The sequence below is a fragment of the Polypterus senegalus genome, chromosome 14 (genome assembly GCF_016835505.1).
Source record: "Polypterus senegalus isolate Bchr_013 chromosome 14, ASM1683550v1, whole genome shotgun sequence".
Classification (NCBI taxonomy): Eukaryota; Metazoa; Chordata; class Cladistia; order Polypteriformes; family Polypteridae; genus Polypterus; species Polypterus senegalus.
The window spans coordinates 71,252,577-71,273,528 of NC_053167.1; the positions used below are offsets into that span (position 1 = coordinate 71,252,577).

At 39.4% G+C, this 20,952-nt stretch overlaps 1 protein-coding gene across 3 annotated transcripts in view; it reads left to right on the top strand.

Moving 5' to 3' along the window:
* LOC120514935 (artemin) overlaps positions 1–20,952 on the top strand; it is an 89,882-nt gene that overhangs the window by 65,506 nt on the left and 3,424 nt on the right. For 2 of the 3 annotated variants that reach the window (XM_039735591.1, XM_039735592.1), the window contains 2 exons: positions 13,535–13,617; positions 17,900–18,146. In XM_039735591.1, the coding sequence (XP_039591525.1) occupies positions 13,535–13,617; positions 17,900–18,146 (330 nt within the window). Of the gene's footprint in view, positions 1–13,534; positions 13,618–17,265; positions 17,320–17,899; positions 18,147–20,952 lie in introns of those variants that run through there. The other variant, XM_039735593.1, reaches the window with a different exon arrangement.

The following is a 20,952-nucleotide window of genomic DNA, read 5'->3' on the forward strand; positions in this document are numbered from 1 at the left end:
ATGACATATAAATATTACAGTGATCACCTCGATAGACATCTCACCACCCAAATCGCTACTCGTCAATCTAAGATGTTTAACAGGCATTCCCGGTGTTAACTTTTTGATTTGCCTGCAAATATTTAGCGGCAGCGTATCTATTGGATTGCTGCTGACGGACGGCCTTATATGGGCAGGCACTCAATGTGGGAGGCGTAGGTATGGGTGACGCAATATAGGCAGGCAGCCAACTACATGGGAGGCGTGGTGATGGGGGACTCAACTCCGCCTCACACGGCGACCAAGCTGCAGGCTATGGCCGTATATATGTACGTAAGTAGGATTCAGTTATGACCATTACGCATAGAATTTTGAAATGAAACCTGCTTAACTTTTGTAAGTAAGCTGCAAGGAATGAGCCTGCCAAATTTCAGCTTTCTACCTACACGGGAAGTTGGAGAATTAGTGATGAGTGAGTCAGTCAGTCAGGGCTTTGCCTTTTATTAGTACAGAAGAAGATAGATAACTACTCACACCATGATGATTAACTCCAAAGGAAGATGAGGTATATACAGTAATCAGCCATGATTGTTAGTCTATTCTATATTAGTAGCTGTGTTACTTGGATTTCCCTGATAAATGGGCCTCAGTTATAGTGTGATTGGTTAATCAGATGTATCAGAAGTACTATGTAACTAACGTAGTACTTTTCTGTATGGTATTTTTTTCTAGGTGGTATATTATCAGTTCACTTGAGCAGCTTACTGTTGAAACTGATACATTGAGTCCTTGATGTCGATATTAAAGACATTCCAGCAAATCTCTGTATTAAAGCGGTATTCAGAAATGATTTAAAGGTACTTCATTCAAAGCTAAAAACTGCTACAAATGTAAATTTTCCATTAGCATCAGTTTTTTTCATCATTTCTTTTTCTTTTTTGTGATTCCTTTTTTTTAAACTTCAAAAAGTGATTACCGTATATACTCACATGTAACTCAGGTCTTGACACCCAAAAAATCAATCATAAAATCAGACCCCAACTTCAAAAATACGACACTTAATTTTTTTTTCTTTTTTCATCTTCTTCCTTCCCCCAATCTCACACCAGTTTTTCAGACACATTGAATGTTGTTGCAGCAGCTCAGTTATCAATTTCTTTTGTCACTTCAACCACTTTTAATTTAAAACCAGCTTCATATTTTCTTCTGATCGAACGCTTCATCGTAGATAAGGGATGCTCTTACGATAAAGGTGTATGAGGGGGTGAGATACAAATATCTCAAAACAGTGCAAACGTCTGTTTAGAATAGTTCGGGTATTACCGTGTAGTCACATAGGCACAATACATAGAAAAAAAAGGACGGGTGCTCCGTGGTTACTGTCTCAGGTGGGTGTTAGAATATCATAATCTCTTGGACCAAAAGCGTAAGTTTTCCGTGTTCGACTTATACGACCGACATTATAAAATACCAGAAGTTATATGGTAAAATCAGCCTTGAATTATCTGCGGGAGAACTTAAACACTAGTATATACGGTAATACCGATTGTTGATTGGTATTGCAAACTTAATGATGATATGCATGTATTGGATTTTTCAAAAAGGCTGAACACTGATTAAAAAAAAAATATAGTGCAATCAGTTTATCTCCAATTTATGGTCACGTGACACACTCCCGGTCCACTAAAGCATTGACAACACATTTAACCCCTGCTGTACCAATCACACTCGATTCACATGGAGGGAAACCCTCACTTTGTATATGCTGTATGGGGGTCATCAAGGGACTTAAAATTGTAAACCTGTTATTCCAAAGTGCAGTTTTTATTGATGCTTGCACTTAGAGAGCACTGATGAAATCACATGGAGCAGTGCACGGGCTGATGGGAATTTTAGTCCTCACTTCAGCATTCGTGCAAGGTTGCAGATAGATGAAGTTGTGCGAAATGAACTATACTTATAGTCACAGCACCTAACAAAGCAAGTGCAAAATGTGTCATCTTCAAGATTCACCAAACATTTCTCCTGTCATTTGGCTTCTACAGATTGCCTTCTTTTGTATAATCATCATGCCCCATTTCTATGTATGATCACTGTCAACACTGTAAAGAAACAGGGGAAACAGTGCATTAGAATGTCCCACTGCTAGAGTATTGCTCACAACAAATATTTTTTGTTCATGAGTGAGTGAACTTTGCAATATATTTATAAAGATTTCATGTTATTGCAGGCATTTTGTTACAGTATTTGATGGAACCATGCCATTAACATTCTGTCCGCATTTCACTATTGACAGCTTTTGCTCCCTAGAGTTCAACTAAGATGAAATTGAGTATATATATATATATATATATATATATATATATATATATATATATATATATATATATATATATATATATATATATATATATATATAGCTTCTGGCATGATTTCTGAAAAACATTAACATTCAAATAAACGCAATGGCAGATCCAGAAATGCTTTAGCCCAGATATCTTACATAATATGAACTGCTTTACTTTTATTGGAAGTATTTCCACATTTGTATTTGCCAATCAGAAGTCAGTTAAAGCTGTAAATCACACAGTCTTTAACTAACCTCAGTTATTCCATTGTTCTGTTTTAGTTTTTAGGCAAAATCCCATTCAGCTTCCCAAGGCCAACTTACTTGTTAATATTGTAAATGATTTGCTGTCTAAGTGTCTAATGAAAGGTTTAAAGAACTTCTTATATTACTGCCAAAGTGAGAATTTCACTGTACTTTGTACATTCATGTGATAAACAGTATGTCATTTGATGTTATATCCTTCTAAAAAGGTGCAGCTTGAACAAAATAGTGTCCTCTAGAGGCTTGGCTGCATCTGTCTTCAGATGGTTACAATTCATCAGCGTCCACTACAGTTAGACCCAGTTGAAGATTTGAAAGTCGCTGCTAGACACGGTAATCCATCTAATTTTATGTCGGTAGACAGCTTGCTGGTGCAGGGAGGTCACAGGAACAGATCTCGATTCCTCACTTGGTCATAGTCAGTGTGACGTGTGCATACTTTCCCTGTGTCAGTATGTGTTTTTTCTGTAGATGCTGCAGTTTCCTCACACATCCCAAAAACATACATATTACATTAATTCACTATTCTATAGGCCCTGTCACATTACACAACCTTTGCACTTATTCTCAGTCTCATACTTCATTCAAATACTCATAGCAAACCAGAGGCTGTGTGACAAGTCTGTAACAAGCAGGTTAGACTTTTCTTAAGTCACAGAGTTGGCTCTGTGTGTGCGAGAATTCACATTAATGATTGCTCACCCAGAAGTGCAATGTGCAGAATTCAGCTTCAACGTAACACCAACATTTTGGATGTCACAAATGGAAGAAGAGTTTGTCTGTCTGTCTGATAAATCATGTTTTTAATGTACCGTAACAGAATGAAAAAAAGAAACAAAAATCACTGAAATTGTGGCTGAACTCGTCATACCTATAAAGCATTTATATAGCACTAGCCCAGAGGCAATTCTGTGGACCGTGGGGGTCCTAGTCAAAAAACTCCACTGGGCCCTTCTCTCACCAGAGGCAACAGTACTAGCAAGAGTCAGGAATGCCAAGTGACTTAATTATGACTTCTTAGACCCCCATTTCACTGTTACCCATTCACACTTTGGCTAAATTGTGCTGCTGAATTTGGTCACTTGCTGACTACACTGTGGCCTGGAGAGACTAATTGAAGCTGAATCAGAAATGCTTCCAGACATATAAATCCTCTTTATGATTTATGAAAATAGCACTGATTACATTTAACACTACTATAAAAGTAACGATCATCACAAACCCTTTCGTAACAGAGGTTGTGGCCCACCTTAAATGGGTTTTTGATTATGTCATTGTAGTGTGTCGATGCTATGCTTCAAGTGGGGTTCCCACAGATTTGTTATTGAAATTAGTACCTTTGAAAATGGATGCCCATGCAGGCCCCTTCCAGTCTGAGGTGTCAGACAATTGCCTGCCTTGCCTGTCCTGTCGCTTCTCCTCTACACTTCAGACAGCATGTCACACTGGCTGTCAGAAAAGCAGTGAACATGTGATACTTTGGAAATATTAAACTATGCTGCAAATTCATCACAGAGTCATCTAATTTGACATACCCTGCGATTTCTGTTCATGTAATCTGATATCCTTAAGTGAGGAGATCAGCAACTGCAGTCATCAGCTCTGACATCCTCTCCAACTTCTTCACATCCAAAGCAGTTTTCTACTGGGATAGACTCAGGCTTCCCTTGACCTTACAGGTTAAAAAACAAAATAATGGATACCACACACCAAAACTGCTCTCAATATGCCACAGGGTAATTAAGCTTCTTAGACCAAGAGCCTGCACCCTCTACTACCTCTCTAGGTTCTTGCTCTATTGATATCTCTGGATTATCATTTTCCTTAATGACCTTCTTCTTCTTCTGGTCATTCACACTTATTTTAGTTACAATGTTGGTAAACATTTGTTCTTTTTCAGTTCAGTTTTGTCGTCAGTCATTTTCTACTTGACTTCAGGGTGTTTATGTCCATATTTGGGAACTTCATTATAAAATAAATCTGGACTCAGTTGGGTTTAATTTTCAAGATCGATACTGGGTTACAGTTTTAGCTGTTTATTCTTTCATCTGTCTGTTGATTTCTGTCAAAGCACTGAGCCCCAGTGGGCATAAGGCAGGTAGCCGTGCTAAACCTGTGAACATGGAGAATATGCATACTTTGCACTGGGGTGTCTCAGTTTAGATTTGATCTTGGAAACTATGTTAGCATGCATTCTGATATTCATTTATTTTCTTAACCTGCTTATGTTGATACACTGCTGTGGAGGTTGAAGCTTATCTGAGAAGCACTGTTGTTAATACAGGAAAAAAACCTGGATGGCATGAATGGGTACAGTCATTCAAGGTGTACCACTGTATTATAAGTTATCAATAAGCTGAATCTTTATTAGGGATTCACAGGGAGAATATTCAAACTCCACACAGACAGAAACCAGGCAGGGATTTGATCCCAGAGGTATTAACCACTGTGCCATCGTCTAGCCATGTATGAAATGAATATTAACAGAAAATAAACAACTGACTTCCACCTTGTGAAATTTCTAATTTATCCATTCCACCTTTATTTGCTAGGGACATCACGGGAACTAATGAAATGCAAAAGACGAGACTCCAAAAAGCATGGGCGTCTGTTTGGTTTACAGTAATCATTGAATTATTTGTAGGAATACTGTTTGAAAGTCAAAATATAAATAATGCAAATTAAGCTGTTAGCAGAGAGGTTTTTAGCCCCAAGCAAAGTTCTTAATCAGTGAATATCTTAAAGTTAATAAGCAGCAAAAAATGAAATCCCACTCTGCACACATTTCTAGTTTTTAACATTAATAGGGGGGCAGAGGTCATTTCCACAGATTTGGGACAGAGTTCCCAGTCTATTGCAAGGCCCCCTAACCCACACAATCCTAGCATATCTCTTTAAAACGGCAACCAACTCAACAAGCTAACGATTCTTGTTACATTAACAGGTTGTTAAAACTACCATATCTGTACTTATGGTGTATTGCAGTAGCTGCTCTAGGAGAGTAAATCAGTGGTTGATTTTTGTAAGTTGAGCTGAAAAACTGTCACATACACTTTTGAAAAGAAAAGTAAAAGTGATACATTAGTGTTGAGAACTACTTCAACAAATGATGGAAAGATTGATAGAAATGTTGTCTAAAATAATTTGCCGTCTTTCAACTGCCAGCCTCAAGTCATCCAGCATTTTGATTCTCTTAGCTATGGGACAGTACAGTAAGTGGAGTACATTGAGTTTTCTTACGCAGTTTACATTCTGTCTAGACCTGATGTCTAACTTGAACATGATAACGCAGAGAGAAAATCACATCAAACAGCAAATGTGTCCAATTCAGTATTAAATTTCAAGTTCACACAGTTTACCAGGGCACATTTATTTCTTAGTGACAAGCTAAGTATAAACATAGGCAGTGCGGGCTACCAATTTTTTTTCTTTTACCGACCATTGTTTGCCCTTATTGTCAGAAAAGCAGGTGGAGTGAATCATTTCAAGAGCTAATAATGATCAGTAATTAGTGGCAAGCTCATTATAAACTCCAAAATGACAGCACTATGTAACATCTGTGGGGGGTAGGTTGTGACAGCACAAATGTGGGAGGTAATACGCCTCTGGAAAGAGTCATAAAAAGGCACCGGGTGCTCGTGTGGAAGCAACCTGAGTAGCTGAGGGCCATCAAGCTGGATGGAGGCGGCAGGACCCCATCAACATGGGGGATTCATTCTGAACTACAGGAAAAACACACACACACACACATCTGGAGTTTAATGTAATCATCATATCATTAAAAATAGACTAGGTTACATTAGACTGAAGGTGTTTTAAAACTCTGTTAGAACAACTTCATCAAATTGATTATTTTATTATGTGGAGCTTATAAAATGGGTTCTTCTGTGATGTGTGTAAAACATGATGAAATCATCATAACCACCTCACCTGACAAGAATTATCCTGTACATAATATGAAGCGTGTCAGGTTGGGGGACATGCACTGGTATAGCGCATTGCCGCACCCACCACATGACGAAACAGCTTGGGATCCTGGAGTGCAACCCCCAGGCAGACACGCGGTCTAGTCCCAATCCCCAGAAATGACCTATCTGCCACAGCCAGGTATTATGTGTGTGTCTCCTTGGTTTGGTCCAGCTGTTCAGGTCCTCACAAATGAGAATCCTACATGCCAGATCACCCTCTGGGAATTGCGCCACATGGCCATAGTGCCATAACTGATGTTCCCTCACAATGCAGGTAATGAGCCTCATTCGGGACTTCATGAGCAACCGCTCGTTTGACACAAAGTATCCAAGGATTCTCCAAAGAAAAAGAGAAAGAGGCAGTTGGCATTAATTAATCTATCCCCTCCTTCTTATGAACATTTTCATCCATTCTTTCCTTCTCTCCCTGGGAGACAGCCTTGAGGTTTAGAGTGTCAGGGCTTCACTGGATTTTCATATGGGCAATCCATCTTTTCTGGTGTTTTGACGATTAGCCTGTGACACCTCAGACAGGCCTTGACAGTAGACCCAGTGTCCTGGATCTATCCCTTTAGCCCCCAACCCTTGGGCCCAGTTATCATTTAGCTCTGTCCACCTGTCTTCCACCAGTCTGCCATCTCTCATTCCTTTTGAACCAAAGCCACCTAAATGCTGTCTCTGCTGCTTGCTGATGTCATATACCAGCTTCCTGCAAGATGAACCTGTAACCCCCCAGGACACCCAGTTTACTCCAAAATGAATTTCCTGGGAAACCCCTTGCAGACAACTTCAGCTGGGAAGTTCTGCGATGAGGGTTTCATATTTTCCAACTTTACAGTAATCTGCTTTCTCAATCCTCTCCTTCCTCCCAGAACACTGTCAATTCCAGTAGGACAACCTTCATTGTGGTTTTGGACCAAAAAGTAATGTTGGGTTGCAGGTTTGTGCTGGTGATTTTCCTGTAAAATAGGAGCTTCCTCTTCAGGTCTAATTGAATCTCTCAGTCTATTTACTGCAGCCAGAATCCCTGTGCTCCTTGCATCTTTGCCGCTTTGTCTCCTGGCCTGATGAAGCTGGTAAAATGAAGCCATATGGCCTATACTATACCTCTCTGTTCTTTTGCTGCCTCTCATTCTGAAATCCCACAGCCAATTATACTAGTACCTGGCAATGGCACTACCAGAATCTCACATCTGACAGGCTAATATGTTTCAAGCTAACAGGTCTCCCAATTAGTGTGAACCCCAGTCTTTCTATCAGTTTCCACTGGGGAAAGTTTATTGGTGTGAGCAAAATATCCTAGACAGAGTAAAGTAAGAACTTAATCTGATACTCCTCCATGTTACACAGGTATTTCCAGCCCATATTTCTCCCTTGTGCACTGTCCCAATGACTCCAGTTGTACTCCAGTTGTGCTTTAGAGCACCTGTGCTCCTCCTCTGACCCAGATCTTCCTCTGCACCGTAGCCTGACATTCCTCTGATTTAGCATCCGTCCAGCTTGATCTAATGATGCAGCCCAGCCACGACCTCCCTGGTAAACCTGGCAATGATGCCAGTCTCCAGCTGTTGCCAATAAGTAGTACAGTTGCCCAATATAAACCACACTCTGAAATGGCTGAAGTAGTTTTGGAGAAACTGATGAATTTTCTCCGGAATGCAGTAGGCCTTAAGCATTGCCTCTGTCAGCTTGTGTGGCACTGTCCCATAGGATCGTTATATCAATTGTAACAATTTGCTTGACAGAATCAAGAATTTCAAGTGTATAAATGTAGTTCTGGGCAGTAGGTGGCATCTGGGAGCCCCTCTATTCTATTTATGACTCCCTGCAACCCATAATAATAGGGAGGCCATGTGTAAGATGCTCAGACTTTTAAAGGAAAGCAGAGGTCTAAGAGGGAGAGTCAACTGTTGCCTTTTGAAGGATGGTCCCAGGAGCTCTAACTCTGGAACTGGTTCAGGAAAACATCCCTAAAATAACAACTGGCGTATAAATTTACTTTTGACCATAAGCCATTTGAACTTTGTGTTGGGAGGGGAGCTGGACAACAGTTTAATTGAAGGGTAGAAGGGAGGCCACAATGTATGGCTCAAATGAACGGTGCGGCAAGAATGTGTTTGATATTGTTATTGTGTTGGATAATGGCTGTAGTCATGGGTTCAAGTAGCAATGAAATTTTTTAATATATCAAATAATATCTATTAATAAAACCTCCTTCATGTGATACTTTGGTCCCCTTTGTGGCCTTTTCTGTCTTCTAGGATTCTTCAATTGCACCCCTATACAGGTTACTCTACAGTATATGGCCAGTCTTACTTAAAGGAATACTCCGTCCAAAAATGATAGAACTCTTGGCCAGTGAATGAGGGTACAGGTAGGTCTTCAAGTCAAAAGTGTAACCCCACGCAGAGAGGCTTCCTCTTTGTGGACTATTTTGTGGAGTTATCTATTTAACAATATTTTAGCAAAATATACATGCGCTTTGCTCGTTGTGAACATATGACTGGGTGACATGAATTGCGTATTGTGTGACACAAGCAAAGTGAGATGTTTTCATGAATATTTTTGAAATTGTTTGCTGTGGTTCAGTGTTTGTCCCAATCTTTTAGAAAATTAGTTGTCCTTCTCTGTGGAAATGTGAGATTAAAACTTTTTCTTGGCTACCACTATCAACGACAAGGGGTAAGTAACACATATAAAAATATCCGTTTAGTGTGGAATATTCCTTTAATTCTATTTTAGGGTTTTGTGTAGCAGCAATAATCAATCCAGAGATGGATGCTCTCACTTATGTAGTGCTGGCAGTTATACTAACATGTTTATTTTTGGGATAAGGGAATAATATTGATATAGTCAAAGAAGAAAAATGGAGGCTTTGTGAACTGGAAACAAGAGACTGAGTGAATCTGACTATAGGAGTTTTGAGCTGTGAGGCAGCAGAGCTGATCACTGCACCACCCTAGTTTCATTTAAATGACACTAATTTTATATTCAAAATTAAGAACATGGCTTTAAAATTTCTTGGTGAGTTTCATGTTAAATCTCAGTCCTTTTCTACCTTTGGGCTTAGTTGCCTGATTATATTAAAGAAGATTAAAGAAAGCTGACTTATCCATTGTGAACAATGTCAATGAATTTCATGGAAAGCATTTAGAAAAAAAAACATTGGAATCTCAGCAGCTGACCTGCTGCAGTTAAGATCCTCGGCAGTGCATCTGATGTGGGAATAACAAAGGCTTCATCATTTTATATGTTGATGTAATAATTGAGTTCTAGCCAGTCGTTGTGGCCATGGCACATGCCCAGGATATGCAGTATATGATAATTCACCACTCTTGTAGTGAGCGAGAGTTTTGCAGCCTGTTGAGTGAATTAGGCAGGGCAATTCTGTACAATTTTAGTCAAATTCACAAATGAGGTGTGACATCTTCAAACACACACACACACAGCCTTGAAACCCCAATGCCTTCTCGGGCTTCAAAGAGCTTCAAAATTTTACAAAGGTGAAATGTTCCTAAAGTGATGCTTTTCTTTTTCTTTGAATCCCTATGTCTCTGCACCCCTTCCATTCTGAACGCTGTTCCTGTATTTCCATAGTCTGACTCCTGGGAGGGCCATTCACCATTAAGTGTAGTAAATTTGTCCTTCTGGCTTTACAGTTGGCCATTTGATGTTCTGGGCCTTTCCCTTTTTAGTTCATGTATAGGTTGATCATTTTTAAAAATGTTTATTGGTATGCATTATAAATACAGCTCTCATTAAATTTAAGTCAGTCATGATAAGAAATGATTGTGAAAAGACAGGAAAATGTCATTGTAAAATAAAATAAAAAAAAATAATAAAATGTTCACTTTGCAATATTTGTTATCATTATTTTAATTGTCAGCTCATTTCCTTTTCTCTTTTAAAACATCTCCTTTGCAGACTTTGAGGCCCCGGGATTATCTAGGTGGTCTGACTGGTTGAGTGCCATTTTTCTTTTGATATAGACTTAAACATCTTATATTTTCACTTCATTATCTACTAGTATCACATTCCTAGCTGTTTAAAACATTCTGTTGGAAGTCACAGTATGGCTACCTTTGGATGTCACAGATTTTAACTGTCTGGTGTAATTACAGTTTCTGGTTAGAAGAAGGAGTTGTTTTAAAAATTGTTCCAGATATGGAGAAATAGTAACACTTCCTGCAAGACTAAACCAGGGGCCACTCTCACCTCAATCTTTCATTTTTGTTGCTCCCCATGTCCTCATCTGTTGACTATGCATATTTTTTGGTCATGTTGCATTCGCATACAGTTTATACAAGATCGTAGAGCTATCTCACGAATCAGGACTAGAAAGGGTCCTTTTCCATAATACTGCACATGCTTTCACAACCATATGCCCGTTTTAGTGATGAGTGAACCCCGCTGAATTAGTTTTGCCTCGTGTTCTGCGAAATTGCAGAAATGATTGGGAACGTAGTGAAATGCATTGCAGGCAATGAGAAAGGAGAAACTGAACTACAGTAATTTTGAGTTGATTATAATGGTGCAATGGTCTTTTAAGCATTGCTGGTGACTAGGGAAACAGCTACCACACTGTATTGATTATTGTGGCCAAAAATGTGATCACAGCCATAAAGCTAACCTTTTCACCTTTGTGTGTCCCGAGATAAAATGAATAGATTTAAATATCATAACTATAACATTTCTATCAGGTAGTGGTAGATAAGAAGCATGAATTCGCTAAGTCTTGGCCCCTAAACCCCCCACAGATTCCATAGCAGGTACTTACCTCTCTCAAATCGTACAGTTTGTTTTTCTTTTGCTCATTCACTGCCACTGATACCAAATAAGTGCAACACTAAAGAAAGAAGTTTTTCACTCCTTCTTCTCTGCATCAACTACATAGCACTCTGGGTAACATCATTAAAACCGTAAGCTTGCAGATCACACAAGTTAATACAAAAAAAAAAATTACCTTTAAGACACCAGTGCACCAGCACTCTTCCAGTTTCCTTCTGTGTTTAAATTCATTCACAAGATTTCTGTTAATTTTTAGCCCACCACTGGGGGTGAGGGGGTTGTCCCAACCAACATTGGCTGCTACAGCTCTGTGATGTCATGCTAGCCTCACTAAGCATTATGGGGCACTGGCAAAAAAAAAAGTTTGTCTACGTCAACCACAAGGCGAATTTCCAGGAAAGTATGTGTTGAACAAGGTGATTGGTGAGCACAACATATTTGCTGTGAAAAACGCTTTGGCAAATTTCACCAATCAGCACTACCTGCAAGTTTAGAGTCACCAGTTAGCCTAACCTGCAAAAGAGATGAAAATTTGTCTATCTATATATAAATATTTCTGCAAATAGGGGAGAACATGCAGACTTCCCATGAGGAGTAATCAGGCCCAGATTTCAAGTCAGTTGTGAGGCCAAATACCAACTGCTGTACCATATTGCCACACTTTTATTGTTGACTTCTGTGGTAATGTAATTCTTCATCAGTTTTCTTCTTCTTTTACAGGATTTTTATAGTAATTTATACTGTTAAAGGTACTGCAATCAACAAAGATTTTTCCAAAAAAAAAATAAATGCAAAAGTATTTTTGATGACAAATCCTTCATGTATTTAAGTGGCAGTGCTTAAAAACAAAGGAGCTATATATTAAAAAAGGTCCATGTCAGCATTGACATTTAACCTCTGCTGCCATTAAAAAAACAGAAAGGTGGCATTGTTTTGTACTGCTTGGAGCTGCTCCTTCACAGCTCCAGGGACCCGGGTTCAGTTACCAGTCTGATTACTGCTGTAGCACTTGGTGTCTGCGTGCTGTTTCTCCAACATCCGCCCTCATCCCAAAAACAAGCATGCGATGCTGACAGGATATTAATATAAATTGGCCCTGCAGCGGACTGAGTGAGATCATAAAAGGAATTAATGGACAGGCAGAGCAGTCAGAAGCATGAGGTTTAATAATCATCTTGACCATAATCATTATTTGCAGCAAGATCCATCTAAAAATATTCTACATTCTATGTTCTTGTAAAGGTATAGCAAACCTAGAAAATTGGTGATGAAGTGATTAATTAAGAAAGATGAAAGATTTGAGGAATTTCAAGTGTTATTTATTATGCAGTTATATACTAGAAGCAGTGGCTTGATGTCATAGAAGATTGACCATGAGAATCAGTACAGTAACAGGAAGGTGGTAAATATGGGCCACCTGGATCATTCTTTGAAAAGGTGAAACTCTTTAAAAAAATTAATTCTCTGTTGGTTTATAAGGCTAATAGTTTGAATGTCCTCTCCTTGCCACATGTATCCCCCATTCCATTAAGCTTGTGATGCCATTTTTGGCTGAGACTTGTAAGGTCTGTAGTGGCTAATACTAAGAAATGGTCTGAAGCTTTAAAGACTGTTTTCTAAAATTAGCTTGGATAAACTTCTTGAAGAATCAGATGGCAACCTTTTTGTGTTTTCTCAGCTCAAAAGAGCACCGATGCTCATTTCTGTTTGAGGTGTTGTCACTTTAGTCACAGCTCAGTATCGCTTTCTGTCAGGCTGCCAGCCTCGTTACGGCTCTCCTCAAAGGCATGCTTAACCTGCAGGATGTCATTTTGAGCACATGCAGTTCTATAACAATTGTATGGTTTTGGCAGTGCCTGGATAGCAAATTGATGGCTCGTCTAATGCAGTGCAACACTTGTGCCCATTTAATATGCTTACGCACAGTGGAATCTTTTGCTTTGGATTCCTCCACCAGCCTGTGGCTATGGAAATGTGGAAAGGAGCCTAGGCTGCACATTTTAGCACTTTGCTTTTCTGTCATCCTTTTGCAAAGATAATGTTGCAATTTGAATTTATTTTCCGGAAAAAAGGAAAGAGAATGTATATTATCAACCTGTGAATCACACAGTAGTAGCACAAGTACAGGTATAACTTTATTGTGATCTGAATAGGACATTGCTTATGTATGTTCTTCTTTTCATTTCAGATGGAAAGCGATGGCATCATGAGGAGAAGAAAATCATGGCAGAAAGGATATCTGTGACGCAAAAGAACCAACGAGGCTGGAAGGTATGAGACTGTGTGGGTTGTTCAGGTTTGCTCTTGTCCTTCCATAACATCAACCAGAGATTTGGCTCCACCCCTTGCCCCTCCCTACATGGTCTCCTGGAACCCCTCCCAACTGGCTCTGTTACCTGGCAAAATCAAATGTGCAGCACTCACATTATGAGAGAGGTAGAGGAAGTAAAAATGGAGTAGTGACCTGAGTCTAGCATTGGTCTACTTTATGCCCTAATCTTCTAACATAGTCTAATGCATTGTTATATATTTAATATTTTGACCTCTAGTTAGGCATCCAGATTTTTACCCCTTCTTTAGCATTCTCATTTGTTAGATAACAGGCCCTACTTAGCTCTCAGTGACTGACCACACCTTGAATGGCAGTTGACCCCTTAGCTTAACATCTTGACAGTGAACTCCATGGTACCTTCAGAGTACAGGGTGAGTCAAGCCAAAGAGATGGCGCCAATAGAAATAATAATAATAATAACAGCAGTGATAGCAATAAGCAGTTATACATAAAAATGTGAGTAACAGTAAATGTTTCATAAGTTGAATAGTAATGATACCAGAAAAGAATATTTTCCACTGTCCTATATGTTAAAGTAATCTTAAAAATCAGGCTGAAACAGAAGGTAAGAAAAACAGAGCATCTGAACACCGTCTAATTGTTATGATCCAGTGTTTATTTAAAAAATTTCAAAGCTTATTCTTGTTCTTAAAAGATACTAGGGGGCTCCGCCCCATACTAGCTTCGCTCACAAACCCTCATGTTTGGTTAACCGGATGTACAATTTAAAGAGATTGTTATTTTCATGGGAATTGGTACATATGCATTATTTTCAATTTTACTTTAAAACTTCAGTAAAAACAATATTTGGAATTAACTTTTTTTCAAGATCGCATTGAATTTTGATTCTGTGTTTGGATTTACATCGTGACAATGCAACGTATAACTGCCCGTGAGTGAATATCTTTTCTTTCTCTCTAATAAATAAACTGATTTTTTTGAATGTTTGTCCCTGTGATTTGTTAATTGTCATAGCAAAAGCTGTTCTCACGGGAAACTGTAAACGTTTTAATATGAAAGTCATATCAAGATCTCCTTTTGAATCGTCTTTGCTTTTGGATATACACGAATATCAACTCTTGTCTTTGATATCTCCGTCTTTCGAAACTGTTATCGCTGCCAATTTATCACATGTTGGTTTATTATAAATGTGACCGTGATTTTTCGGATTCATATAGAAATCCAAGAAAATTTCTTCGTCCATGTTTTGCAGATACATTTTGTATAAAGTGTGATACTTTTTGATGTATGGATTTGTATCTATTATTGGCTCTATAACTTCTAATACATCCAATCGTTTAACACTTTCAATTCTATAATGCATCACTTGTCTGTAATCATAAATATACACCTGACTGAATTGTTGTTTCTTTGAAATTAAACTTGTTGTAGCTTTAATTGTTGATGGGACCACAGATTCTCATAGCGTATGGTCAATTATTGTGTAAATTTACGTTTTGAGCATTGATTGATGTGAATGCAAAAAGATTATTGTAGATTCGGATATTTTGCCTGTAGTGTTTTTGGATTTCACTTTCACCAAACAACAAACCTTTTAATTCTCGCGAATACACCTCATCATTGGGAAGAAACACTACTGTTTTTTCCTGATGGCAACACTAATTAGATGATCTACAAGTCTCCCAAATTAAGGTTTAAATCTGAACAATATATTCGATCTCTTTTTGCTATTCCATTATTTCACAGAGTAATAATTTCCATTTGTTTGCGCTAATGCGATCTTTACTATCCTTTTTTTGAGACTTTTGAATTTTCGTACTTCCATTATTTCTAACATACTCTGCATGTGTACCATGCAACCGTTTTTGAATTCTTTATGACGTTCTATTTTGTGATCTACTCTTTGTCTTTTATTTCCATCCCCGGGTGTGATTAAATCTCTTGGCACAAAGACTCGTCTCGAAGGACGTGAAAGTGTCTCTCTGAGAAAATCATGTGTCATCTCCTTCCAAGATTTTTTTTATAATAGAGAGATTTAAATCTTGTCCTGGGGTTTTTGCAGACAAAGGAATTCACTGGTATTGCTTGATTTTCAATTTGATGCATTTTTAATGTTGTTAAAAAATAAATTGTATCTTTATTTTATACATTTTTTATTTATTTTGTGCACAATCATTTTGTGAGGTCATCATCAAGGACACATGGGTTGCTTGTTGAAGGTGGACTTCAGGGAGTCACATACTGCGATGTCACATGCATGACACCTTATAAGTTAAACATCCTCAGTGTCGAAGTTTGTGGAAGTGACTATGTAAAATTCTTGAGAGTGTGATTATTTTGGCATTGAATTGTCTTCTGTTCAATGATTACGATTTTTTTTTGTGTTTTGGGCTTTGATGGCATTTCTCTTGTTTCCTTGGTTTGACTTTGGCTTGTTTTATTGTTACAAGCCACCTCCTGATTCCCCTTATCTCTAATATTATCTGCTATCCAGTGTAGTCATTGTACAAAGAATTCAAATCAGTAAATACAAATCATTAGACAAGACTAAATAGGCTAAGTCTAAGGTGGAGAAGGGTTGGGTGGTCTCGTGGCCTGGAACCCCTGCAGATTTTATTTTTTCTCTCCAGCCGTCTGGAGTCCCTGGCCATCGGACCTTGCTCTTATTCTGTGTTAATTAGTGTTGTCTTATTTTCTTCATCATGTAAAGCAATTTGAGATACAGTATTTGTATTAAAATGTGCTATATAAATAAATGTTGTTGTTGTTGTTGTTCTCCATTTTTTTCCTGTCATGCGACTGCTACATGATTATTGTTGTCTAGTAACAGAGGCAGATGGGCTGAGCTTGGGCAAAACTAAACTTGTAAGGGAAGGGCAAAGCACAGATCCAAGCAGTCATCTGACATTAGAGGACAAGAGCAAAAGACAAAAATCTATATGAAGAAAGAAGTGCACAATTAAACAAAATAGAAGCCTGTGGCAAGGTCAACATGACACAATGCTAGAGTACTGACCTTGTCTTTTCCACCCCATCATGTTACCTATGCATGATTAATACTGCCAGGCAACAAGCCAGATGGGCTGATCCAAGCATATAAGGAGGTGTCATGGGAGGAGACCAGGAAGAGAACCTTGTAGCTGAATTGCATAATTAGAGCAGGGCAAACTATTATCAATTATTATGGACACGGTGGTATGTTATTTGATATTACTAACAGCATGCAGGTACCTTGCTTAAATTGGGATGAGCACCTCCTAAGCTGAATTTGCATTCTACAGTGACAAACAAATGCAAAAGAGCGGACATTTTCTTACTAAAGGATGTCTCTCAAAATTTCCTAAAAGTGTAAAATGTTCCTCCAGAGGGCAAGCAAAGATTAAGAAAGTTGGCTGGAACAGAAACCAGCAGCTGTGTTGGGAGGGCTGGGTGCTGAAATGTTGAAAAGCCTGAAAATTCATGATTTTGCCTATAAGGGATGTGAGGTAATTGCCTTTTGATTTGTGCTTATCCTGCCTAGCTGGTTAGAGCTGTGTGTTTCATTTAAGCTTGTTAATTTAGTCAGTTGTTTGAAGGTGTGTGTTGAATTATAGCTGAGACTCTGTTAATGTGTTTCTTTTCTTTCTAAACCACACCAGACTCTACTTAAATGTATGGTTAGTGGACGATGCAGTCTTTCAGTAAGTACTTGTCATTAACACACACTCTGTAGCCAGATTTTGGGGGTTATTGTTAGGTGGTGTAGGTGTATGAGTAGCTTATATTCACTTGAGCTGGCTTATCACCTCAGAATTACTAGGCTGGGATCCAAGAATTTCTTTCTCCTTTTGCAGTTTGAGAGAAAGCTGTGTGCAGCCTGCCCCAACACATGCCAGAAATGCAAATTCAAGGCGCTCTCTGGGGTTGCTGATCACAGCTTCGCTATATGAAAGAGAAACTCAAATGGGACAGTCTACAGGTGTTTGTTGTACAAGAATTAGCTAATTGACCCCTTTGTGGCTGCACTCTTCATTTCCTCTTTGTCAGTGCATGCTTAATGGTCTGGTGCCTCTTCTTTGGATGGATGCCGTGTTTTTCTCCACCAACTATAACCTCCAGAAGGGAAAGGCCTACAGAAAGCTTTTTGGGAACTTCTTGTCTGACACCAGAGTCCTTTGGACAGCATGAGAAACTGTTGACGTGATGTTTAGTAGCAGAAATGAGGAACTCTGCACCAGTCTAACATTGGGGTGTATTCCATTCTTGTGCATTTTTTGTCAGGTGATGTTATGGATCCTTGCTTCTCTGTTGTCAATAGTGGTGGGTGTTTCACCTCAGGAGAGCTGGAGTCCGGAACCAGCCACTGAGACAGAAGGCCTCTTGGAGAAACTGGAAAGTGAAGCAGAGGGCTTCTCAGAGGTGTTTCCTCCGAGCTTCCAGAAGCAAGATGAGCCACCACAGGAGACTGAGGTGGAAGTGATCGACAACATTGAACATTCAGTTCACTCCAATTGGGGCACACTCTTTGGTGAGTATGTCAGAGATGTCTTTTCACCACTTTGCTTGCATGTGTATGGGAAAAGATTAAAACAAGAACATGAAGAGAACTGCTGAAAGTTAAAGGCATCCAACTTTTTATTTGAATGCAGTGCAGATGTCCCATTGAACTTAACTTCAGCTTTCCTACTTTCCTACTGTTCTTCACTGATTATGAGGAACCTGTAGTCTAAACTTACCTGTATGTACATTAGCCATTGTCCATCCATCCATTATCCAACCCACTATATCCTAACTACAGGGTCATGGAGGTTTTCTGGAGCCAATCCCAGCCAACACAGTGCGCAAGGCAGGAAACAAACCCCGGGCAGGTACCAGCCCACACACACACACATGTCTTTGGACTATGGCAGGAAACCGGAGGAAACCCATGCAGACACGGGGAGAACATGCAAATTCCATGCAGGGAGGACCCGGGAAGCGAACCCAGGTCTCCTAACTGCGTCACTGTGCTGCCATTGTCAGATCTAAAGATATTATTTTCATTGTTCTTGCTCTTTATCATAAAGTTATCCAGTTTACATCTAATGCTGCAGTTACAAAAGCTATATTTACAGTGAAAGCCTGCACTCTTTCATCTTTTTAATTTTTCTTTTGTGACCAAAAGGAGGTACTAGAGAGCCACAAAGCACAGACACAGTAATACACCACACTTTAAAAGAATAAAATAAAGGATTTTTATTCCACCAAGAACCTTTACAAACCTCCATCCAACAATGTGTTGCAATATACAATTAAAATCAGAATTAATCATTAATTCTTCCTCTTCCACCTCAGCTGAATGTTGCCCACTGCCTCCCGACTCTGACTCAATTAATTAAAGCATTTGGCCTCATTTTATGCCTAACCCAGGAATGTTTCTAGTGCTTTGCCATGTCTTCTGGGGAGCACTTCTGGGCCATAAGGAAAGCAGGGATGTCCTCCCCCAACAGTGCCCTCTAATGGAATGTAGGGACCCCGACAGGGCTGCATTTCCAGACTCCATATCCCAAGGACCTCTGTGTGCATCCCAATTGAGTTCCCATGTGAGTACCACTTCCAACTAGCATATGGGAGATGGAATTGTTCCCACCTTGGGTTATCACTGGTCCTTCCATTATTTGATACCAGCTGGGTACAAAGTTATTTTTTTGTTTTGCTGGCCAATCCATCTGCGTTGTCACATCGGCCTCCAGGTAATGAATTAGTCTCCATTCCCAGCCTGGATGCCCATTCTTCTCCTTCACTGTATAATTTTGTACCTTATGAGTTAGAAAACCACAATGAGATTGTGCTCTGCACACAAGATGCCCTATGAAATCTTGTTGAATAATGGATGGATTTTTACGTGTTTGATAAGTATCTTTACTCAAAGCAACTTACAAGATTAGGATCTCTGAGGTTGATTTTTAAACAGATATATAGTAAATCTATACTAGTGAAAGACAAAGCCCTCACTGACTGACTGACTGACTGACTGATTCACTCACTCACTCACTCACTTATCACTAATTCTCCAACTTCCCGTGTAGGTAGAAGGCTGAAATTTGGCAGGCTTATTCCTTACAGCTTACTTACAAAAGTTAGGCAGTTTTCATTCTACGCGTAATGGTCATAACTGAATCCTACTTTCGTACATATATACGTCCATAGCCTGCAGCTCGGTCGCCGTGTGAGGCGGAGTTGTGTCCCCAATCACCACGCCTCCCACGTAATTGAGTGCCTGCCCATATAAGGCCGTCCGTCAGCAGCAATCCAAGCTGTGGGAAAACAGCAAAAAGGAGGCGTGTCAGATGTTGTGGTACATTTTCTGATGCAGCTAGACAGAAACAGCTTTGTGATGTTGCCGCCAAATACTCATAGAAAAATCCACCGGTTAATAGACACGCTGTCGCTAAATACTCACAGGCAAATCCACAAGTTCATAGAGACACTGCCGCTAAATACTCGTGGGCTAATCCACAAATTCATAGAGACTCTTAATACCAGGAATGCCTGTTAAACATCTTAGATTCACAAGTAGCGATTTGGGTGGTGAGATGTCTATCGAGGTGATCACCATCAATCAAAGAACTGTCACTTACCGAGTGGCTTCCATGCCCGGAGATGACGCCTGCCTTTTCCATTCTCTTTGTTACATATTGCACGGCCCTATCAGGCTCAATCTTGATATCCGGGGGAACATTATGTCTTATGTATTGAATGACTGGGACAGGTTCAAGGTGTGGACTGATGACGGTACAGAAGATATTTATACTACACAGGAGCACTATAAGAGTGAAATGCTTAAGCCCTTCACCTATGCATCTGCATGTGAGCTGATGGCTGCTGGTGAATTGTTTGGTTGTCGCTTTCAAGTGTACCGAAATGGCCAAATATTTTACACCTTTGGAGAACCGCCAATGCCTCTTAAACATTTTAGATTCACAGGTGACGATTTGAGTAGTGGACACTTTGATGTTTATGAATGTTTCAACTCTCAAAAGCTGGATGCGAAGTTATCGATGAAACCGGTTGTATGCTTACAATGCTTGACAGATGCCGAATGTCAGTTCAACACAAGTCCTGCAAATACTAACGTAATTGAAACAAACCATGAAACTCAAACCGATTATGACAGCAGCAATCCAAGCTGTGAGAAAACCGTAAAAAGGGGGTGTGTCAGACGTTGTGGTACATTTTCTGATGCAGCTAGACGGAAACAATTTTGTGACGCTGCCGCCAAATACTCGCAGAAAAATCCACAAGTTAATAGACACGCTGCCACTAAATATTCGCAGGCAAATCCACAAATTAAT